The 25782-nt window shown below is 35.6% G+C and overlaps 1 protein-coding gene across 10 annotated transcripts in view; it reads right to left on the bottom strand.

Moving 5' to 3' along the window:
* LOC115212345 (nephrin-like) overlaps window positions 1–25782 on the bottom strand; it is a 296829-nt gene that overhangs the window by 33297 nt on the left and 237750 nt on the right. For 8 of the 10 annotated variants that reach the window (XR_004999321.1, XM_036503159.1, XM_036503157.1 and 5 more), the window contains exon 17: window positions 17179–17250. The exons of 1 other annotated variant lie outside the window; for it this stretch is intronic. Coding sequence is in view for 8 of the 9 variants with exons in the window: in XM_036503159.1 (XP_036359052.1) it covers window positions 17179–17250 (72 nt within the window). In the remaining variant the exon portion in view is untranslated. Of the gene's footprint in view, window positions 1–2287; window positions 2385–17178; window positions 17251–25782 lie in introns of those variants that run through there. One more of the 10 variants, XM_036503165.1, reaches the window with a different exon arrangement.

The following is a 25782-nucleotide window of genomic DNA, read 5'->3' as shown; positions in this document are numbered from 1 at the left end:
GATTATATCGACCCCAGTGTGTAACTGGTATTTATTTAATCGACCCCGAAAGGATGAAAAGCAAAGTCGACCTCGGCGGAATTTGAACTTAGAATGTAGCGGCAGACGAAATACTGCTAAGCATTTCGCCCGGCATGCTAACATTTCTGCCAGCTCATCGCCTTAGTATTAGACAATACCATCAATCTTAGTATTTGACTGGTACCTTACTTGATTGACCTTAGACAGTTGAAGGGTAAAGATGTCCTTGCCAAAATTTGGAGTGAAAACAAAACAAACAAAAAGAAAAGAAAAAAATGAAATTGCACAAGGCCTTTTTTTTTACATGTAACAAACCTACCAGCTTATTACGACCCTAAATGTTTCTGATTTATGCACAAGAAGGGCAACAGCTTTTAGATTAGGGATTAAGGGAAACCATTGAATCCAGGACTTAACTGTCATTTTATAGTGTTGACTCTAGAAGGATGAAAACCAACGTCAGACTTGGTGGGATTTGAACTCAAGAAGCTGGAACTAGCAAAGCATTTTCTGCTGCTCTAATGATTCTGCCAGAGTGCCACCATCATAACAACAACAACAACAGCAATAATAATCATTCCCTTTATTTGCCATAGAGATAACTGATGAAAGGGACTTTACAAAAGACTGGTTAATTTCTAAGATTAGCAGAAATCTTTGTTAAAGGTCAATTACATTAACAAAGTGTATTTAACGAACCAATGAGTTTTACCTGCTGCAATACATCGGAGGTAAGCATTACTAGTCAGAATATCAACCGATGACAGGGTCTCTACATAGTCGCTGAACCTGCTAGAAATAGCAACTAAATTTCACGAAAACCACATTCTTATGAAAACGAACATACTGAAATAATGTGTTATAAGACAGGCCATACGTAAGTAAGAAAAAGACAGGATCGTCATAGTTACCAAACATTTTGGTCACAGGTTTGCTTCATAATAGCTGACCTGGGGCTACACAACAATAATTAGCACTTAATTTATCAACCACCAGAAGGGTGGAAGGTGGAGTTGAACTAAGAATATGAAAGAGACATAATTCAATACCACAAAGTATTTCCCCATACAAATTCTACTAATCCACTGTCATAGTAATAATATTCATCATCATCATCATCATCGTTTAACGTCCGCTTTCCATGCTAGCATGGGTTGGACGGTTCAACTGGGGTCTGGCAAGCCCGAAGGCTGCACCAGGCCAGTCAGATCTGGCAGTGTTTCTACAGCTGGATGCCCTTCCTAACGCCAACCACTCCGAGAGTGTAGTGGGTGATTTTATGTGCCACCGACACAGGTGCCAGACGAGGCTGGCAGACGGCCACGCTCGGATGGTGTTTTTTATGTGCCACCGACACAGGTGCCAGACGAGGCTGGCTGACGGCCACGCTCGGATAATAATAATAATAATTAATGTTTAAAGTTCAGAGTGTAATAGTGATTGCCTGTTTCCAAGATAATATACAACAAAATGAAAATTTGAAAGCACTTAATAGGGAAACTAAAATAGTTAATTAGAAAAAAAAATAATAATAAGCATATATATATATATATAAGAAAGAGAGTTTCCATGGGAACAGAAAATGGTAAGAGAGTGGAGTGGATAATAGGTTGAAAAGGACAAGACAATTGTGGCAATTTTAGTTGGTTGAAAGAAACTGAAGTGGTTTTGTGATGTGGATGCATATGGTGAATAGGAAAAAAAATAAAAAGAGAATAACATAAGTGGTACACTGAAAGAACATGTTTTGTGAGATTATGGGAACTTGAAAAATATAGAAAGAATTAAAATTTGGAAAATAGAGAAACAGAAATATATATGAGAAAGAAAAGTCCATTTCTTGCATTTTTCTCAGCTTATGTTAAATTGTGAGACGTAACACATCGTTAAGTATGAATTTAAGACATGGAAAAGCAACAGACCCACGGACAGAAGTTGGAATATACATCCACTGCTTTGCTAGGTGACTGATTCAACCAAATACACAATATCAGGTATGTGTATAATTGCATCTCTTCATCCTGTCAGTGGGTGTGTTTCACTTTTCCATCTTTAAATTGGTACTTACTAACAGTGCCTGATAGCGTTTAGATTTAAATCTTAGCAGTTGCTTCATACTTTACATTGTACAACGGGAACTCAGTTAAAACAATTAGTGACCGTATGCAATGGGAGGTGACCAGAACTAACTGCAGAGCTAATCTAATTTGTAACATACTCGTATTCAGGCACAACGGCTGTGACGATGCTAAAGAGTTTGATTACGGTAACTTACTAGAACAGTCATTGTGCTGTGCCTCTGGGCAAGACACTAAATTCTGCCTGCCTCAGTCTGTCTGGCTCATAAATCAGTGAGTGGTTAGCTGTAAAAACAAATGCTCCATCAGTATGCAAATTTCCCTAATTTAGGTAAACGAATCTTAACCACATATTATGGCATTGGAGGTGGGGGTGTGGTGGGGATAAGGATGTCTAGGTGAATGGAAGCTTTTTACGTGATATAACTCACACATGTATATGTTAATCGACGTGTATAATACGAGGAAAGGACACAGGTGTGTGAGGGGAAGTGGACATATTTCTGTGAAATTCTGCTACAAATGTTTACACATACAAAAGAATTTATGAGCTGTCCAGAAAGCAAAACAAGGCAAGTAGTAAGAGTGTGTGTATACGCAAAAAAGCCGATTGACCAGATCAACAATAAACCTTGCAAAGTAGGAACAATTTGCCATACCAATATTTGAACCATTATCAAAATCTTTCTGTAGCTTGTAGAACTGAAGTGAACTTCACTTCCACTTGTAGATAGTTTTTGGATATTTTTTGTCCACAGAACTTAAAATAAGTGTAGTGTCCATGACTTTTTTAGGGTCTCAAATACCTATTTCTTTACTACCCACAAGGGGCTAAACACAGAGAGGACAAACAAGGACAGACAAACAGATTAAGTCGATTACATCGACCCCAGTGTGTAACTGGTACTTATTTAATCGACCCTGAAAGGATGAAAGGCAAAGTCGACCTTGGCAGAATTTGAACTCAGAACGTAGCGGCAGACGAAATACCGCTAAGCATTTCGCCCGGCGTGCTAACGTTTCTGCCAGCTCGCCGCCTCTCAAGTACCAGTGGAGTTTAAGTAAGTCATTCTCAGACTAAGGATCTGACTTGAATACTGGCAACAGTGTCTACTCTACGATAGGCACCTGGGGATGTAGTGTAGCGATGTTAAAGCAGGTTACATCATCATTGTTTAACGTCTGTTTCCCATGCTGGATGGTTTGACTGGAGTTTGGGAAGCTAGGAGGCTGCATTAGGCCCCAATCTGATCTGGCAGAGTTTCTACAGCTGGATGCCCTTCCTAATGCCAACCACTGAGAGTGTAGTGGGTACTTTTTATGTGCCACCAGCACAGGTGCCAGGGTAGGCTGGCATCGGCCACGATTGGATGGTGTGTTTTATGTGCCACCAACACAGACGCCAGTCAGGTTGGCACTGGCATCAGCCATGTTCGAATAGTGCTTTTTACATGCTACCGGCACGGGGTTCACAACTACAATTTCCATTTGATTGTAATTTGATTTGATTTTGATATTCATGTTGCTTTACTTGAAAATAAAGTTGGCAATAGTGATCCTAAACTTCAATATGAAAACAAATCGGAAAGAAGAAGAAAATAAGACCATGTTTTCCATGTTTACCTATCAAAAGGACATTCTACATGTGATTAGTGGAGGCACAATGGCCCAGTGGTTAGGGCAGCGGACTCGCGGTTTCAATTCCCAGACCGGGCGTTGTGAGTGTTTATTGAGCGAAAACACCTAAAAGCTCCATGAGACTCCGACAGGGGATGGTGGTGATCCCTGCTGTACTCTTTCACCACAACTTTCTCTCACTCTTACTTCCTGTTTCTGTTGTACCTGTATATCAAAGGGCCGTCCTTATCACTCTCTGTGTCACGCTGAATATCCCCGAGAACTACGTTAAGGGTACACGTGTCTGTGGAGTGCTCAGCTACTTACACGTTAATTTCACGAGCAGGCTGTTCCATTGATCGGATCAACCGGAACCCTCGTCATCGTAACCAACGGAGTGCTTCCCCCCCTCTACATATGATTGTATCTCATTATATTAAGGTTCCAATGCTAAAGCTTGGGCTATTCTGTATGTATAGATTACAGTGTATTATGTTGCAGCACTTTTTATATTTTCTTCTGCAAAGGCTGGTTTGTCTAGTTTCATATTGATTTTGAAATGTTATTGGATTTAGTACCATAACCTTAAGTGGGATTTGGTGGACAGAAATTTCACAGACACCCATCATTGTGTGCATGAGTTTGTTGATGCATCTCAGTGGAAGACATAAACTGAAGTGAGAAGACTCGGCTTCTGAACAGAGTCCATTGTAATATATGATCCACACCAAATTACAGACAATCTCTTGACTTTGGAAATGAAATGAATCTATAACCAATAGCCACTGTGGTGATATAAAGCAAAATTAATGCAAATGCATGTATATGTGTATATATGTACATTATATATATATATATATATATATATATATATATATATATATAATCAAAATAAGCAACAAGTATATCTTCGGTAATTTGGTACGATCGTTTCATGTTACTTCATTTTATTAAATATTGTAAGTATTAATAAAATGAAGTAGCGTGAAATGATCGTATCAAATTACCGAAGTTATTCATGTTGCTTATTTTGATTATAATCACCCCATGGATTTATATGGATAATACCATACAAAATTCCGGTGCCTCTGACTTAAGTACCATATTCATTTGAATCTATATATATATATAGTGTGTGTGTGTCGGTTTGTAAGAAGTCCAAGTGAAAGTGTGAACCCTTCCCACATGTGATAATTATATAATTGAAACATACTAAGCCTATATTAGCATGGTTCTATCCTATAAGTACACCTACAGAACACACTTGAAGCTTTTAGTTCTGTTGTCTAGCCCCAGGTTAGCATCGACTAAGTAAATCTGTGAGCAAAAATGTTCCAGCTACCGCCATCTCATTTTTTTTTATATATTAGGGGATACATTGTTGAATGTGTTTTTCTTCTTTGAAGACAGTAGGATGTGATTTGATAGAGGTTTGACTGTCATTTCTAGCAAGTTGAGTGACATTGTAGAGGCTCCTGCATTAGCTTTGAGGTGAAGCAAAATGACCAAATATTGTGTCTGAGAAATTCTTGAGGAACCGAATCTTAATTACACAGATAAATGCCACATTTGTCTGAGACTGATATATTGCCGTATCTATAAGCACCGAATCATCTTCAATGGTACTGTGGCTGTTAACTAAATGGTTAAGTTTAACATTTATTTTTTTAAAGGGTTATTCACTTACAGAATTTACATACGGCTAGTCCAGTAGTAATATTTTTTGCTGGTAAATTATATTAGTACAGAGAATAAATGAAGTTTTAATATTTTGGTGGTTTATACAAGAATGTTTTATTGTGTCTGGGGAGAGTCATTTTCTTCTTGTGCCTTATTATGTAACACACTCACCGGTAAAATTTCCACTTTTTACTTATTTTTATTTTCCTAAAATTTTCGTTGCGTCTTGCAACCTTTTCAATAGTCTTCACTCTTAAGTCTATTAAAAAGGTTGCAAGATGCAACGAAAATTTCCAGGAAAATAAAAATAAGAAAAAAGTGGAAATTTTACAGGTGAGTGTGTTATATTATAAGGCACAAAAAGAAAAAATGACTCTCCCCAGACACAACAGAATATGCTTCAACACACGAACTCATATAAAGAATGTTGCAAACCAAATCCAAAAATGAAATACAAGAATGTTTGTTCTGTGAAAAAATGTAGATATTAAAGTAGAAGATTATATCTTATTGTTTATAAATAGAAGTCTGATGTGAAGCACACTACTTAACATTCATTATTTGTAACCACATGGAACTACAACTCAAATACAATTTAGTAATTCTCTAAATTTTCCATTAACTTTCACTATTTACTACAGTTATATTTGCTGCTATTATGTTATTTTACAGGAAGTGTGCTTTATGATAAGTATATTAAATGGGAAGAGACAAAATCTTTCTCTCTCGCTCTCTCAGTCGATTTCTTGAGATTTTTCATTCAGATGAAGAAAATGCAAAGATTCTTATGTCTGCCCTTTGGCTTTGAAGTAAGATGTCATGAGTATTACTCAGCTATTCTAAAAACTAATTTCATTAATGAAATGATTTGGGTCAAAGCTGTTCTGATCTTCAGTCTTATTTATCCTATTGCCTGATGTCACATTTACTTTTGATCTTTAAAACTACTCATTTGATCATGTTTACAAGTGTGGGATGGCAAGGTTAATCAAACATTACAGTAATGAGGAATGAAGAATTATTCTATTGTTGTAGTCTGCTGCAATTCAAATTTTAGCAAAACTTCTTTGTTCATTACTTAGTTGCTTCTAACAAATTGACAAAATGGCTTCTTCACTGAAATAAATAAATGTGTTTTGACATCTACCAACTAAAAGAATCTCTCGTAGTACATCAATAATGCTAGGCTTCTTTAGCACAGCCATATATAACCAACACTTATTTGTTATGTATCTTTCAAATACATCAGAAAAATCTCCAATTACAACATAGTCTAGAGCAGTGGTCATAGATTGCACAATAAGAAAAGTATCCAAGGCCCCCATCAACTTACTTCAGTAACTTTGACAGTTGCAGATATAGACTGCTTAACTGATTAGAATATTACACTGACCAGTCAGATTCTTGCATCAGAGCACAGCCAATATCATATAACACAAATGCAATTCTACATTTGAGGATATTATTTTCATGTATTCTCTGACAGCTTCTCATTGTTTTCCTTACTGAAGCCATGGATCACTGCACATTTTCCCTTCATGGATAAAATCTCATTTTTCTTCCAATTTGTATATGGCCAACATATGTTCAACTAAACACATCGGAATTTCGATAAACTTTCTAAAAGTTATCTTTATTAATTCTGTACTAAAATTTCAGAAGCAGAAAATATGAATGACTGGTCCACACTAAAGTAATTCCGAGAGATAATAAAATGATTATAACTTAAATATAAATATTATCCAGAAAGTTAGTAATAAAAGTCTAAGCCAAGCAAACGCCCTATGTTTATGGCTATGAAGATGTGTGCAAAACAGATCTGTTGTTTTCACTACAATACATTCCAAACAGATGACCATCATGGATGGTACTAAAAGAAGCGAAATAAGAAAGAGGGTCGGTGGGGAAGATGATATTTAAAACCACTACAGGCTGATCGTATTCAATTCTGCTTGTCTAGAAATGAATAACATATGACTATAGCTGCCAAGTTTTCAGAATTAAACTGTTTTTGACAAGGTGATTTATTTAATAAATAAAAATTAACACAATATCTATGAACATGCAAATGAAATATTGACTTGCTAACAGAAGTCACAGTAAAAGGATTTACAATTTTAAGAGAAATTTTGCATTCACAAAAGGTATTCTTAGGGGAATATTAGCAAGCCATTTTTTAAACAAATAAAACTTTAGTTTATTTTCACATAGGCAATTAATTTTATAATCTTATAGGATTTCATGAAGATTGACAATATGGAACTTGCAAACCTTATATTAAAAAAATTGCTCTGGGAGCAAGAAGATTTTATTTTCAATCAGTATAAATATTGTTTGTTTTTATTTAATATTTATAAAGTGCATAAAATTAAAAATGAAATGAAATCAACTTGCTAGATTTAATCAAATTTGATACAGTGGTTTACTTTAGAACTCAAGAGAAAGGAAATAGCCAAAGATTAACAATGCAGATCAGTATTTGAAATTTACTTCAGAATTTATAATGAATCTTCTCTGGAAGGCAGTCTATTCAGACCATGTATAATAGAACAAAGTGTTACATTGTGTAAAATCATTTATTGATTATAAAATAAATGAAAATATAAGGATATTAAAACCATAATTTATAAAGGGCTTGTCAATTTGTAGTAAGTCAAAGGTGAAGATGATTGTGATAGGCAAGTTCATTCAAACACTTCTAAAAAGTGCTTTCATCACATAAACCCACCTTATTTTCAAGTGAAACTGAAGCAATTCGCATTTCTTTGAATATATGGTTGCATGTAGGGGTAGGTGGAGCTAGCATGGGAATTTGCATGGGGCCCATGTATTATTAGCATTTAGACCAAACATTCTTTTACATGGTTCGATCATTGCACTGCAGCCATGCTGGAGCACTATCTTAATAACATTAACCTCAACAATAATTTTAATAACTTGTAATTATTTTACTCACCTCAAACAAGTTTTGTAAAATAATCAGATTTAAGGTCAGAACATAGCAAAATACCACCATAAGGAATTTTCCCTTTGTCTCAACTGAAATTTGCCATCCACCTGCTACCATATGTTTGGTTAAATTTATGGCTACCAATTCTTTGAAGCAATTTTATAGGAACTTTATGCCAATAATAAACAAGTCAAAAACCTCTCTTTTGGCTTTAGGACATCTGGTCTCTCTTACAGGTTTGTAATAGCACCATAATTTGCTATACGTCCAAAGTAGACACCTGAAATTCTGTTAAGGAATTCTGTTAAAGTCACCTAAAAACTGGGTGATGATGTTAACCAGGTGACAAAATGAGTTTACCACTCAAGAAAAGAGACTGCAAGGAGGAGGTACAAATACCACAAGGTACTGGTACTTTATTCTATGGTTCCTGAAAGGATAAAAGACAAAGTTGGCCCTGGCAGGGTTTGATCTCAGAGTGCAGAAAGCCAGAACAAATACCACAATGCAATGCATCCCACAACCCAGCCAATTTGCTAGGTGTATGAGTTTAGTAAATTTATAAATTTGCTCAATCTAGAGATAGGGTAGAATTTTAGCTTTTCGAACTATGTTAATTAACGATTCTTAATTTCACAATATTTCTTTCATATATCTACAGTGCAACATTCTCTTTGTCAGCTTCGTTAATTACAGAAAACTTACAATGTTTGTGTAGAGTATGACTTGCCTGAAGCCTATGAAGGAGCTTCTACATGGTTGCTTGGCTTGATAGAAATAGCAACCAAATCTTCCTCAAATAAAATCCCACTTGAAAAAAAAAATGAAAGGACAAAGATCCTAGACACACTATGAACAAGAAAAAAACCCAAAAAACCAAGATGGTCAAAGCTGAAATGCTTCAACCATTTTGTCCAATCATTGCTAACCTAGGGTTAAACAACAATATGTCAATATTCAGTTTATTTCTCATTTCCATTTTACACCGGAACATAAATTGTGATTTCAATTATACACTTGCATCTGTTTAATTTAATCTTTGTTTATTGCATTACAGAAACCAGAAAAGTAATTTCTATTAACCATGAAATCTTTTCCATTGCATGCAGCCACCTTGTGTCTAAATATATAATAAAATTAAGAATACCTACAACTGTTTCACGATAGACTATTATCCACTTTAGTCTCATGATATTTATTTTCTCATTGAAAAATATCCTATTTTACTCAGGGCTATGCTACCCAAAACAAAATAACATAAATTTCAAGCCTTCAACAGTTATTTCTATTATTGGGTCATTATATTATATACTTTCTGTATAAATATTAATTATATTTTACTCAAAGTAGCCTCAAATCTTCTAGCTTAACTGTTTGAAGTTCACTACTATATCTTCCGACAATTATTACATTATCTAATTGAAGAGATGACACACTGTGTCATAAGCACAGACAAACTTATGCATTTCAAAAATCTAGGATGTTTCCTCACTCCTAAGAGCTGAATAAAATATTTTGAGAGCAATGATGACTAAGTCTTCAAAACCTTGGTGCTGACCTACTCAACATTCTCCAGTGGTACTGCAAATCTAGTCTCCGCGAACACGGAAAAGACACTACAATTACACAATAAGACATAATTGTGGACCTCCCACCATAAAAAATAACAGAAACATCACAAAGCTAGAAGTTTCAAAATCTCTTCAAAAGCTTAACCTGACCTTCAATGAAGATCTCTCCTAGCATATGCCCATCATCAACATAGTAAAGACTACATTACAAAGACTGATCTTCTGCCTCAGAACCAGAAAACACTTGAGATCTCATCATCCATCTATCCTCTACAAAGCTCAGATGACACCCACAACAGAGAGCAGCTCTCAATCTGGAATGGCGGTACTTTTATCGAGGTCATTGCCAGTATTGCCTAACTGGCCCCTGTGCCGGTGGCATGTAAAAAGCACCCACTACACTCTTGGAGTGGTTGGCATTAGGAAGGGCATCCAGCTGTAGAAACTCTGCCAGATTAAGATTGGAGCCTGGTGCAGCCATCTGGTTCACCAGACCTCGGTCAAAATCGTCCAACCCATGCCAGCATGGAAAGCGGACGTCAAATGATGAACGATGAACTTACACATAGATAACCTTGATGGCATCCAAAGAAAGGCCAACTGACTGATTGACATGAAGTCACTCCCCAACACACTCCAACATGCTGCCGTTTCCTCCGCCTGGCTTTTCTTCTGCTGCTACAGCAGGTTTTAAATTTCAAAATTGGATGGTCTTATGCCATCTCCACAAAAGCATTTCTGATTCACTTTCATGTTTCCATCATGCAAACCCCACATACAAAAATCATTCAGCCCAGGAAAGAGTTGCCTCTCTGGAATTCTTTCCCTGCATACGTTTATCTGCAGCCACCAATTTTCATCAGTTCAAGAGGAACATTAATAGCATCAATTATACCAATTAAAGGAGGCCAGCCAAAAACCAAGTGCACAACCACATCCTCTCGAGATTAAAAAACCAATTAAAGAAAAGTTACAAACATTGACTTATGATCACAATTTTGGTTTTAATTAATCATATTACTAATGGAACAAGTGCTGCACTTTAATAAGTAAAATTAGATGAGTAAACTCTCTTACGAGGATTGGCCTAATGTATTATTCTCAGAATAGCTGCAAACATGAAGCCATCATAAGTATTCAGAATGACACAAAATTAATTAATTTTTGTGGTAAATTTCATTTTATACTTATGAACAGATATGAGCAAATGTGAGTGCGTGTATTTATTTGTATATGGGTGTGTATGTTAGCATTTTTTATGTATGCAACTGAAGTTATATACCTTTTACTGTCTGTGTTACAAAAGAAATAGAAACATTCGAAGAATATTAAAAGAAATTGTTTAACAAACTGTGAATTATTGAGTCTGGCTGACACAGGAATCAAAAGTTTAATTCAACTTGAATTAAAAATAATATGTTTTAAGAATAAAAATCTAAATGACAATATTTATCATTATTACTTAGAAATGTCATAAAGTAACTTAAACAAGAAGGCAGAGACACAAAAATTGAAAGAATCTAAAAGATTTATAATAACGTTCAAACAACTTAGTTTGCAATCAACTATTAATATGGGAATAGAAAGGTCTCTTACCCTACTACAATATTGGTCAGTTAAAGTTGAGACTGTGTCACATGATAACTTGCTGGAGCCTAGCAGCAGGTATTTAAAGGGAAAAAATTTGACAAGTCAGTCAGTCGCCAGCTGACACTCGTTGACGCTACATCGAAGAGGCCAGGGAACAGAAGAAAGAAGACATGCACTCAACACCAGAGCTGAAGACACCTCCGAAAGGGGGGGGGCCGCCACATCAAAACGGTAGAGGAATAGGGGCCGAAACCGGACGTGATTCCTCCTGATGATGTCTTGAGCTAACTGGTTCCTATAAAGGAGCTGTTGTGGTAGCAGACCACGAAACACGGTTGAAATTCCTCCTAATGATAGTGTTCTAGTAACAACAGATGGTATTTAGCAAAAAATCAGATGTAGAAGATTTTACTTTAGACTTTTTCCAGAGAAAATATCAACTTCAAGGAAATGCTCAACAGAGCTGAAGTATAGGAGATAGGAAACTTTACATCATATGTCTTAAACTAGCTTAGAGGAAAAGAAAATTATACTATTATCAAGAGTTAAAGGAATGGCAGAGGCCAATCAAGCAAAATGAATACTATGAAAGAGAAATCAATGTGTGAGTGTTTATATATCATCATCATCATAGTTTAATGTCCGTTTTCCATGCTGGCATAGGTTAGAGCAGGCTGGGTGGGGAATATGCATATGTATATACATATAGCACAAGTGTGTGTGTGTATATATGTATGTATGTATGTATATATATATATATAAGTAAATGGATGAATGAATTATCCTTTGTTTACCGTTACCATGGAATATTCAATAAACAGTTACCAGGGTAGCAAAATTCACGCAAGTAACAAGGATGTAGCGACCTATTCAAAGGTAGAAACTCTGGGTTAATGTGCAGTAATTTGTATAGTATAAGTAAATAAATGGAGTTGAACGCAGGTGTTATTCAAATTCTTTTACTTTCAACATATGTTTCGAAGACAACATTGGTTTTGTTCCAAAGGAATAAACGGTGTAAAATAATGTAATCTTCTCATCAGGAAAGAAAGAGAGCCTATCTCAACAACAAGACATTATAACTATGATAAACAGAACGTTATTAAGTATTTAAAAAAAAACTGTTAGTAGATTCGATGTCAAAGGCAGATTCTAGAAAGAGAAGGGGTAAAGAAATAATATATATATATATATATATATATATATATATATATATATATAAACAAAATGGGAGGGTGGATGCATGTTAGTGATTCACTTTATATTTAAATCAGTGCAAGTGGTCATGTGTGGATAGGAAGAGGAAAAGAGAGAGTAGAATCAGTAATATAAGAGAAGTGAATGGTCTTGGATTTCTTTGTCCTGAATTCAGTGTACATGCAGTGTGAGGGTGGAGTGTTGAGCATTTGATTTAACTCCAATGTGGAAACATACAAAGCAATGCATTAATGGATTTAGGAATTTCCATCCAAAAGTTTGTCATATATTTGTGTGTGGGAGTGTGTGCACACAAGTATCACTATATATTTTTTTTTTTTATCTCCAGCATCTTAACATCATGTGATAGTTGTAAACGAGTGTTACTGTTATACAAGCAGTACTGCTCCAATCCAATATTCTGTGGCAGAAACGTTAGCACGTCGGGTGAAATGCTTAGCGTTATTTCGTCTGCCATTACGTTCTGAGTTCAAATTCTGCCGAGATCGACTTTGCCTTTCATCCTTTTGGGGTTGATAAATTAAGTACCAGTTACGCACTGATGTCGATGTAATCGACTTAATCCATCTGTCTGTCTTTGTTTGTCTTCTCTGTGTTTAGCCCCTTGTGGGTAGTAAAGAAATAGGTATTTCGTCTGACGTTACATTCTAAGTTCAAATTCTGCCGAGATCGACTTTGCCTTTTCATCCTTTCGGAGTTGATAAATTAAGTACCAGTTATGCACTGGGGGCGATATAATCGACTTAATCCCTTTGTCTGTCCTTGTTTGTCCTCTCTGTGTTTAGCCCCTTGTGGGTAGTAAAGAAATAGGTATTTCGTCTGACGTTACATTCTGAGTTCAAATTCTGCCGAGATTGACTTTGCCTTTTCATCCTTTCGGGGTTGATAAATTAAGTATCAGTTATGCACTGGGGGCGATATAATCGACTTAATCCCTTTGTCTGTACTTGTTTGTCTCCTCTATGTTTAGCCCTTTGTGGGCAATAAAGAAACAGGAAACATATTTGGCCATGGGGAACCTTACTTAAAAACAAGTGAAGGCTGACAATAAGCTCTTTCTGACCCATAAAAACATGGAAAAGTGGACACTAAAAATAATGATGATGATGACAAGCATGGGGGGGGGGGCTAACACTCGTAGGCTTTTATACTACAAAACCAGCAAATAGATGCATGTGTTTGTGTGTATGCTGCCCACATGGACGGAAAAGGAGAAATTCAAAAACAACATTATCGATAAACTACCGACTCATAAGGCACTTTCGATTCTATTGTACAAAGAGAAACTACAAAACCAAGAAAAAAAAAAAAGAAAAGGAAAAAGCTGAGTGAGTGAAACAAATGCCAGTCAGTGAGAGATATACAAAACGAATTTATTATAGACCGTTCTCTCCAGAATGTAGAAACCAATTGAATACATTAATTACACACTAAGTAAAAATACCAAACCAACATATACATATTGTATGAACCGAAAACATCTTGGTTACATAATACATGAAAGCTGTTATCAGGAACTCATCAAACAGAAGGTTGTAAGTATTATACTCTGTCAAAAACTACCGGTCATATTATGTCCAAAACAACAAAAAAAAAATCTAAATTTTAAAATATCTTCGACTACAAATCTACCAACTGCTGAATAAATTTCATATGACTAATGTAATTTAAAAATTTATAGGCAAGTATGAAATTTCTAAACTTCATAATCAGTTATATTATTCATACAGGTACCTCACTTTTTTGTCAGCACACCATGCATCTAGAACAAGGAGCCATTATAAAACATAAGAATACAGAAGAGAAAAATAAACTAACTAGAAATGCGAGTTAACAACACAACTCTATTTATATAAAACTCCCAATAGAAGGAGAAAATTGCTCATGGAAGCTAGAAAATAAAAAATAATATTTAACAAAAGACATCCACCAACAGAAAGCATACTTGAACAACAAACTAACCAGACACTACAGCTACATTATTTTCTGATTTACTGAAAATAACCTGATGTCTAATGTAAATAAATAAAAATAATATGGAGTAAGGTGATAACAAATGAAAAACAGACATAATTCTTATAATATTCATCTTAAACAGAAAAAAGAAAAAACGACCCAACGAAATAATAACAAAAGCATCTAAAATGTTTTTCACAGAAAATAAGACTGGGAAGTTTAGAAATGTTGAAGGAGCTCAGAAATGTACAGTTGCAAAGGAAACGAATAAATGGCTGTGAAACGTCCCTCATACAAAGTTGAATTTAGAGTAGATACATGTTTTATATAATGCAAACATGTTTTATATAATGCAAACATGGAGGCACAATGGCCCAGTGGTTACGGCAGCGGACTCGCGGTCGTAGGATCGCGGCTTCGATTCCCACACCGGGCGTTGTGAGTGTTTATTGAGCGAAAACACCTAAAAGCTCCACGAGGCTCCGGCAGGGGATGGTGGTGATCCCTGCTGTACTCTTTCACCATAACTTTCTCTCACTCTTACTTCCTGTTTCTGTTGTACCTGTATTTCAAAGGGCTGGCCTTGTCACTCTCTGTGTCACGCTGAATATCCCTGAGAACTACGTTAAGGGTACACGTGTCTGTGGAGTGCTCAGCCACTTACACATTAATTTCACGAGCAGTCTGTTCCGTTGATCAGATCAACCGGAACCCCCGTTGTCGTAACCGACGGAGTGCTTCCAATGCAAACATGAAGTATTTCAAGAATATAGCATTTTGTGCATGTGTATGAACATGGTGTGCTTCCGTATGTGTGTGTAACTGATTTTTACTTCTGCTTTTCCATGCTGGCATGGAGCGGATGACTTATTGAAATGGTTTCTTTTACAGTTGGATGGTATTGTTGTTGCAATCCTTTACTTAGGACTTCACAAATTAAAAAGACCAGCACTAAAACAAATATATTACTAACAGGAGATACATTCAAAGACATGCAGATTGCAGATGTACATCTGTGTGCACATACACAAAACATGTATATGTATCATTCATTTCGTTTTACATCCATTTTATCAGGCTTGCATGGATCATACACATTATACTTTATACAAGAGTGCGAAAGAAGGCTTCATAAATATCAAAAGCACAGCCACTTGCCCCAGTTTAAGGCCTAGGACTATTTATGATGACTACAAATACTTCACATATGTATTGTTTACCCTTTCACTTGTTTCAGTCATTTGACTGCGGCCATGCTGGAGCAACACCTTTAGTCAAACAAACCGACCCCAGAAATTATTCTTTGTAAGCCTAGTACTTATTCTATCGGTCTCTTTTGCCGAACCACTAAGTTACGGGGACGTAAACACACCAGCATCGGTTGTCAAGCGATGTTCAGGGGAAAAACACAGACACACACACGCATATATATATATATACATATACATATATAGGACGGGCTTCTTTCAGTTTCCGTCTACCAAATCCACTCACAAGGCTTTGGTCAGCCCGAGGCTATAGTAGAAGACACTTGCCCAAGGTGCCACACAGTGGGACTGAACCCAGAACCATGTGGTTGGTAAGCAAGCTACTTACCACACAGCCACTCCTGTGCCTGTTTGTTTAAATATCTGTAACTATAATTTCCAAAGTTAGCGTTTGCACTCAATAATAAATCTCATCTCTGTGAAAGACAAAAAGATGCCATAACAGAAAGTGTTATAAGGAGGATACAGAACCTGACTGGCATAAGTTGAAGCAATAATTTCTGAGACACACTAGTATTGCTAAAGAATTAACTTAGGAAGGAAGAAGAACAAAACTAATTTGATTAATAAATGAAATTGTCAACACATGAAAGTCTAATAATACTTCTGTTTCATAATTAACATATCTGCTTTGAATTTTAGACACACTTCGAGTTTCTCAAACTGAATCAGGGTTTATAGATACACACGAGAGTATTATCTATGTTTAGATATAATTCATATAAGCAGAAAATGGCAAATGTCAGGTAAAACAACACTGAGAATATTGTTTTTAAAGATACATTGCTAGAAAGTCGAAATGTAATATCTGGAATTATAGACTCATAGAAATGCTGGAATAGTAGAATCAGTCAAACCGTGTGCTGTCAAAATATGTTGGTTAGCTAAATGCTAAGAGTTGCTATTAAGTTAAAATCTAACCTTATTTACTATATTTAAATTTTTTTGCTTGGCTATAGGCTTTACATCAAATTAATAGAAATAAAATTAAATGAAAAGTGACAAATTTGGATGTAGAAATTTCAGTTGTCAATACTTTAATAAAAAGATGATGAAAACGAAATTTATTTTAGTTTTGTATTGAAATACAAAATCAAATAGAGACAATTGTAATAAAATTAATAATACAGAAAAAAAAAAAACAACATACAAACAGCTCTCTACAGGCTGCACTGGGGTAAAGTTTCTTTCAACCAGCTGATATAAGGTTGGCACGTATCTATAATTACCTCGTTGTCTAGGTATCGTCTCATTTGTTCCACTATGGTTGGAGCTGTGAAGGGCATACCACTCAAGGTGTCCTACAACGGTACAGCATAACTGTACTAAAGATTCTCTCATGCATATATAGTACACTGATGAACTTAAACCCACTCCTCAGAAACTCTACACATTAATTAGCAGTAGCAAAAGAAGTCTGATGGTTAATACAAGTTGAACGATTGTAAGAATACAAAACCTACCACCAACAGTATAAATAGGAGACACATTTAATAAGATTCTTGTAGCAATAATCAGCTGATATTTGCTGTTTTTACTCTGGGTTAATTTGGAAAGGAAAATATAAATATATACTTATTTCTTTATAAAAAATGGATACCAATAAAAACAAAATTAACTTTTGAAGGTATGAAGTTGAATTATGACTTGGATAATGAAATACATTTTCAGGTTACATTTTTCGTTTCTCATTTATACTTTGGATATGAAGGTTTTTGTATTCTTACTCTCAAGAAGGAATTATGAAAATTTACTGATACAGAGGAAAAAATTCAAGGACTATTAAAATAAAAAGAAAGAAATCAATATGAATAATAAAATTTATACTAAATTCAAATAAAATTTCATTGCTACTTTTCTTTTTTTTTTTTGTAGTTCAAACATGTTATAATTTATTTCATATGTTATAATTTATTTTGTTTCAACTGATGAATTTTTACCATCTTGCATGAGATCACCTTCACCCACACAGTATACCAACAAGGAATTATTAAAAAAAAAAACACACGAAAAAAAAAAACACAAAATAAATGAACAAATGAACCTGATGCAACAACATTTGTATTTAAAATTCTGAAGATATTGAGTTTTTAACACATCCTAATGAGAGAAAATGTAGTTTTATGAGCTTACTAACTTCATTTAACTGATAACATCTAATTTGTAACATGACACCTGACTGAAAATGACATCAGTGGAGCTAGTTTGGTGTGAAATATGCATTTATAAAATAAAATTAAATTGTGTAAGGAGTTAATCTTTTATTTGTAAAACTAGAAAAAATATGAAAACAGCTTTTTTTTTTTTGTTTTGTTATTTAGCTTTATCTTATTTCATGAAATATTAAAGTAACTGGTAGCCAAAGCAGCAGGGAAAATTCTAATTGTCTGCACAGCTCAATAATCAAAAGATATTTCAAAGTTAATTAGAAACAATTTTCAGCAAGAAGACTAAGAATTATTAAGGACAGAAGACGAGTTGCTTAATTAGAGGAATGTAGCTTATTTTTTTGCATGTTTATCTTGGATGGTGAGAAAGAGTAAGCATCGGGGAGGAATAGATGCAAAACAAACAATAAAACTGTTTGAAAGACTGTGTATGTGAGAGAAAGAGAAAGAAGGAGAGAGAGAGGAAGACAGAGAGAGGAAGAAGGAGAGAAAGATGTGTATCAAAGTGCACATGTCGCCTGAGAATGGATATGAGATTAAATGAGTAAAGAAGCATAACAGCAAGTGTTACAGGAGTGTGTGTAGTGTATTTCACGGATGAATACACATACATGTGTGTATAGCTGCCATGTAAATGTGTGGGAACCATTACCATGTGTGAGTTTTACTGACATAATTAAACATGGAGTCTCTATCTTAAATTTAGAACAATCCTGACATCTTGGGTTAATTTAAAGTTTGCTTTAACTTAATACCAGACCTACAGAAGCTGCACCACATTCCTTACTTGAACACAATTCTGTATGCGAGTAAGGAATATGGTGTAGCTTAATGAGCAAGGTATGGCTGATACAAACATGCTTGGTCAATAAAACAGAGTTCTTGGATATGAGGCATTTAGTAACCGACCGTCGTAAGCGCTGCAACTTAAAAATCGAGAAAAACCCAAAGTTTCAGGACTTTCACAATACGATATCTTGGTAAGGAATGAAGTTAGGTAGCTGGTTTTGGGCTTAAAAGGATCATGAAGACCTCCTCTAATCATTTCACCTATGTAAAATTATTTATGTATCTGAAAGATGAAAGAATGACTGTATCTTTCTCACCTGGTAGAATATACTGGTACTACGAAACACAGTGTATCGTATTGCATATTTTAGCTGTAATACCTAGAAAAATACATACAGAGACCCCACCCAAAGGTATTGCTTGTGTTTTAATATACCAAGGTTAGTATCTTTAACACAATATAGTAAGATAATAGCCCATTATGATTATGATGGTAATGAGGAATATTAGAAAATGAGCCATAACACCTCGGAAAAGATACAGGGACCACACTGAAGTTATTGATTGAGTATGTGTACTTATGATGGTGTGTTACTAAACTCTCTGGTCTGAGTTTGGGGGAGTGAGTGTTGTGTCAATAGTATCGAGGTACAATATTTTTCAGCTGGATTTTTGACCTTATTGCAAACCTCACTGGTTCTTCTGCCCAACTGTTTTGGATTCTAGATGTCTAGATCAAGAAAATGATATACTAACCTCAAAAATGGCCAGGGTGGCACTACAACTCTGTTACTAAATACCTCCTATAGAGAAATGGTTATGAATAAATTTTCCTGGTAGTAATTAGTGTAACAAAGTATACAATTGACTTAATGGAAATGACTGGTTTGAACCAATGGCACAGAATTGAGGTAAATTAATGATGTCTAAATGTACTGAAATTTTCCTTTTAGTTAGAGAACGGAAAACTCATGGGATTCATTTGCTAGTGGCTAAAAAAGAAAAAAGAACATTATTTTAATAAATTAAAAAGCAATTGAAAAAGTTAAATTCTTGTAACCTGCAGCATTCAGGTTTCTTTGTCAAATGTATTGCTTATTTACCCACAATATTCTGAATTAATTACACATTATCTTGTTGCTTCAAAATTTTAATAGTGTTTGTATATTTTTAGAATGACATTGTGGGGTATAGGATCTTGTCAGGCTGGACTAAATGCCAAAGGGTTAAGGAAAAATCATGCCCTTCTTAGTAAAGATGGTGTCAACACTGGGCATGCTTTGGTCTTATTGGACCTTATTAGGGAAGCATAGATGACAAATCAACAGGATAAATATAGAAGGTTTTTTCTTTTCTTAATTTATTGAAATTTCCTCAAAGTCTTCTTTGCAAATCACTAATGATTGCCACAAGGTTCTATTTCCTTTCTCCAGCTATGAAGGAAATTCCAATTCATTAAGAACTATCAGAGTAGATCCATACATATTCCATTCAATTCAATCCCTGCTTCTGGTTTATTTAAGTTATTTCCATTACCTTAATTTTGTTTATCCACTCCTGCAAATTACTGCAGGCAAAAATTATTTGTAGTGCTTTTTTCTAAAAGTAAAAAAACCTATGTTTATTTATCAAATGAATAGTCCTCTCTCTTGCACTGGTGAGTTTCAATAAGTTGGAACATGTCTGATGCTGTCACCATCTCCACTTAGAAGATTTAGATATTTTCTAACCCCATGGAGAGTTTTTAAAATTAATTCTTAATCTATTGAAACTAACCTTTTTTTTGCCATTCACTCGTGAATGGCACAGGGGTTACGTTTTCTTTCTCCAACTAAGAGGAAAATTTCAATTAAGAAAGAATTCTTTGCATCTGTCATTCTGAGCATATATACACTTGAATTCTATATCTAATAGGATGAAACTAAAGAAAGAACTGTGAAATAAGACAGAAACAACTCTGTTCTTTGCAAAGAAAGGAATAAGCTTAGTCCAAAGTCTGAGTGGTCGGCACGAGCAAATATCAGTTGATGTAAAATTGATTAGGTTTGTGTACCATGGACAGAGGTGAATTCTTGTGTTTCTCAGTTCTGGCTATTCAACACCAGTACTTTACTGTCATACAAATAAAGCAAAACAAAATAAAATGAACAACAAACAAAAAAAAAAAAACAAAACCCAAAAATCAATGGCTTTTAAAGAAATGACAAAAGGAAATATAATTTGATATTTTCAGAAACAATGGCTAGTTTGGATGTCAATGATATTCTTACTTCCTTGAATCAGAATCTATATATTCTGAACCGAAAACCATGCAAATGACACAAATGATAGATAACACCATCTTTCAATTTGATGACCGAGTTACAACTGTGACATAAATGTTAACCCATCATTTTCTTTCTTTACAAACAGATTCTTAAGGCTATCGGTAAATTTGTAAATTGTTTTGTTTCCTTTTTCATTTTTATCTTGAAAGTAAGAGCTTGTGGCTTAGTGGTTAGGCTGCTGAATTCGCAATCATAAAGATCTTGGTTTCAATTTCCAGACCAGATCAGACCAGACCAGACAGTTTATTGTGGTCTTGCACCAAAGAGCACTTTGTCTTGCATTGCTCTATTCCAGCCAGTGGTAAATGAGTGATAGTGGCGAGCTGGCAGACACGTTAGCAGGCTGGGCGAAATGCTAAGCTACGTTCTGAGTTCGAATTCCACCGAGGTCGACTTTGCCTTTCCTCCTTTTGGGGTCAATTAATCAAATCAAATCAAAATCGATGAACATCAATGGAACACCATCCGAGCATGGCCGTTTGCCAGCCTCGTCTGGCACCTGTGTCGGTGGCACATAAAAAACACCGTCCGAGCGTGGCTGTTCGCCAGCCTCGTCTGGTACCTATGTCGGTGGCACATAAAAAGCACCCACTACACTCACGGAGTGGTTGGCGTTAGGAAGGGCATCCAGCTGTAGAAACACTGCCAGATCTGACTGGCCTGGTTCAGCCTTCGGGCTTCCCAGACCCCAGTTGAACCGTCCAACCCATGCTAGCATGGAAAGCGGACGTTAAACGATGATGATGATTATGCACTGGGGTCGATGTAATTGACTTAATCCATTTGTCTGTCCTTGTTTGTCCCCTCTGTGTTTAGCCCCCTGTGGGTAGTAAAGAAATAGGTAAATGAGTGATAGCAATAGCTGGGTGGTTAACTGTGTGATGAACAGCATCTCATTCTGGGGTAGGTGGATATAACCTGTCATTTTTACACCATGGAAACAAAGTCAAGTTCCAGCCGTAAGTCCTAGGGCTTATGATAGAGTAAAAATCTCAAGTCTGTGTTGAAGAGAGAAAGAAACTCAAGGCTGTTTTAGTTCATTCTAATGGTGAATGCATTCTACTTACAGGAAATATCAGAACACTTCCGAGAATAAAAAAAGGTAGGGATTGAGAAATAATATTAATCATAGATTTTTGGGCAGGGTTTGATACAATGGAAGGAAATGAGACAAGATGGGTTTAAAATTAAGGGAAAATATAAAAAGGGTGAGCCAAGATTAGTAGATTCTGTTGGAGTAGGCAGATATATATATATTCCTCTCTCTTTTACTCTTTTGCATGTTTCAGTCATTTGACTGCGGCCATGCTGAAGCACCATCTGTATAGTCAAGCAAATCGACCCCAGGACTTATTCTTTGTAAGCCTAGTATTTATTCTATCGGTCTTTTACTGAACTGCTAAGTTACTGGCACGTAAACACACCACCATCGGTTGCCAAGCGATGTTGGGGGGGGGACAAACACAAACACACAAACACACACATACATATATATATATATATATATACATACGATGGGCTCCTTTCAGTTTCCGTCTACCAAATCCACTCACAAGGCTTTGGTTGGCCCAACGCAATAGTAGGAGACACTTGCCCAAGGTGCCATGCAGTGAGACTGAACCCGGAACTATGTGGTTGGTAAGCAAGCTATTTACCACACAGCCACTTATATATATATATGAAAAAAATAGTTTCCCCATTCCATTTCTTTTTACATTAGCAACGGTTTCAGCTTAACAATAATACTTTGTTGGGTGCATAAAATCGTGACTCCATGCATGTGTGATATTTTCAGTGAAAAATATTGTTGCAAAACTGTTGTATGTGGGACTTATTATATTTTGGGGAAATGCTAAACTATTGTACTACACTTTGACAATTTTCATGTAAAACAGCTGGAGATACAATAGTTTGACCAAAAGAACTGGCTATTGCAAGCAAAATTAAATATTAAAAAAAAAAAAAAATGTTTGAGTGGCAGGAGTGGCTGTGTGGTTAGTAGCTAGCTAAACAGCCACATGGTTCCGGGTTCAGTCCCACTGTGTGGCACCTTGGGCAAGTGTCTTCTGCTATAGCCCCGGGCCGACCAATGCCTTGTGAGTGGATTTGGTAGACGGAAACTGAAAGAAGCCCGTCGTATATATGTATATATATATATGTATGTATGTGTGTGTGTTTGTGTGTCTGTGTTTGTTCCCCTAGCATTGCTTGACAACCAATGCTAGTGTGTTTACATCCCCGTCACTTAGCAGTTCGGCAAAAGAGATTGATAGAATAAAGTACTGGGCTTACAAAGAATATGTCCTGGGTCGATTTGCTCGACTAAAGGCGGTGCTCCAGCATGGCCGCAGTCAAATGACTGAAACAAGTAAAAGAGTGGCCAAATTTGGACATACGATAGTTTATCATAATAGCAATGATGTTGCCAGTGACGATAGACAGACCTATGGCCAAAAGCACATCAGCTGTAATTATTCCATTTTTTTTTACATATAGTGGGCATCTAGAATGCCCTTCCTTTACTAAGGCAGCGGAGTGTGACTTGGAGGATATTTGGCAGCTATTTCTAGCAAATTTAGGAACTGCATATAGGCTTCCCTTTCAATGGTTTGATGATCTAGTGGTTGTAGGGTGTAATGAAAATTTGCCTATCAGGGAGGTGGTATATTTGTATGTAAGCATGTTCTATAGTAAAGAATATTACGGGTTTGGATAGAGAAAGTTGTTTTTCAAGAACAAAGTGCTTTTAACCCTTTAGCATTTAAACCGGCCATATCCGGCCAAAAGTATTCTGTCTGTTTTATGGTCAAACTGGCCAGATCTGGTCTCTCACACCAACCCTACAATATCGTTTTAAAAATTAACAGCTACCTCATCAAAATCTCATAGCTACAAGATAATGCATGATTAGTTCAAAACAATGTGGATGAAAAAGATTTAATTATGGCAGAATAATGCGAACACTAAAGGGTTAATTTTGGTACTTGTGATTCAGTGGAAAGTACTAATGCCATGAACACGGTACTGAAAGTATATAATTGTTGTATAGACGGATTGAATATGGCGAATGGTATTCCAACGTCGGTGATCCAGTTTTTCTTTTTTCCAGGTCAAATGTCAAGGATTATATTATCTATCCTATAACCATCAGTGTTTAATCCACTCACACTGCATAACAAAACCCTGGGTTAAAATCAGATGAAACTAAAACTAGATCAGTTAATCTAAATGAAGATAAGTTGTCAGTGGAGAATTAGGCTGTTTACAAATGTCTGCTTACAGACAACATCGTTGAGAGGATTTTTTTCTCTCCAGTTTTCTAACCATGAAGCTTAACTCCAGCCAAACACTTTCATCATAGTTTGTTTACAACACAAAGATGCAGATTGTTTACAACTGATGAGATTATTGCTCTGACTGGGTATAGAGAGCAGTGAATAGAGTTTAGTAGAGAAAAAAAAAAGACTAAGAGATTTGTAAAGCATAGGTAAATTGGATAATAATTATATTAAGTGAAGGCTGCTGAGGTATATACTACAAGCAGAAACTATCTGAATTACGGCTAAAAAATACGGCTTCTTTAATAAGATCATTATCCAAAGAACTAAGTTAAGATTTTCACATCTTCTGTATTCACTGTGTCTGGAACACTGGAATAGGTTAATGATGTTAACACACATTGTAGAATCAAGAGATAGCCCTTGGTTCATGGGTATGGCATTCAAGCCAACTAATTTCTGAACAGAATATGAATCTGTTGATAACAATTCATTCAAATTGTTTTCAAACACAAATAGCAACAAGAATAATTTTTAAAATTTTAAAGGTATTTTTGAATTATTAGTGCTAAGGTCAGCAGCTGATGGTATTAACTAGAACTTGATTGAGTACAACAAGAATTTATTGCTCATGGTAAGTGTTATCTTGGTTGTTGCATCTGGTACCTAATTTCTAAATTAGAATAAGGACAACACTTTTGGTGAAAAAGATTATTGATTAGAGCAAATACAGAATTTAACAAAGAAGCTCCTTCTCAGGAGGGTTCGGAGTCTCAATATGGTCACTCAGCCTGCTAAAAATAGTAACCAAATCTTCAGGTCAAAGGAAGGACAAAGCATTTAAAGATGTACAAAGAGACACCTCTGATCTTGGATCTGCTTGACAAGGGCTCACCTTGGGATAAACAACAACCTGGAAGAATGAAAAGCAAAAGTAACCATGGCAGAGTTCAGAGTTCGAACATCAAAGGAGCCAAAGCACCACTGATTAAGCCAGCCTCCTTCCCTTTTTAAATAATAATAATAATAATAATAATAATAATGATAAAATAATGTCAACAGAATTACAACTGAAATAATGTATCTTTGGGAAAAATACATTCTACTGCTTGGCTAAGCTGCTTACTTATCAGAGTGTAGGACAATGTGCAGAGCAAATTCATTGCTAGGCCTTGCTTAGAATAAACAAAGTATTACAAATAAAAGGATTCCTTCTAATCAAAGAGACTCAATCAGACATGAATGTTACTGAAGCTGAATAAAGGCTGTTG

Source organism: Octopus sinensis, linkage group LG5 (genome assembly GCF_006345805.1).
Source record: "Octopus sinensis linkage group LG5, ASM634580v1, whole genome shotgun sequence".
NCBI classification, from domain to species: domain Eukaryota; kingdom Metazoa; phylum Mollusca; class Cephalopoda; order Octopoda; family Octopodidae; genus Octopus; species Octopus sinensis.
Note: the sequence above shows the minus strand (reverse complement) of the source record. Positions and strands in the feature narration are given on the sequence as shown.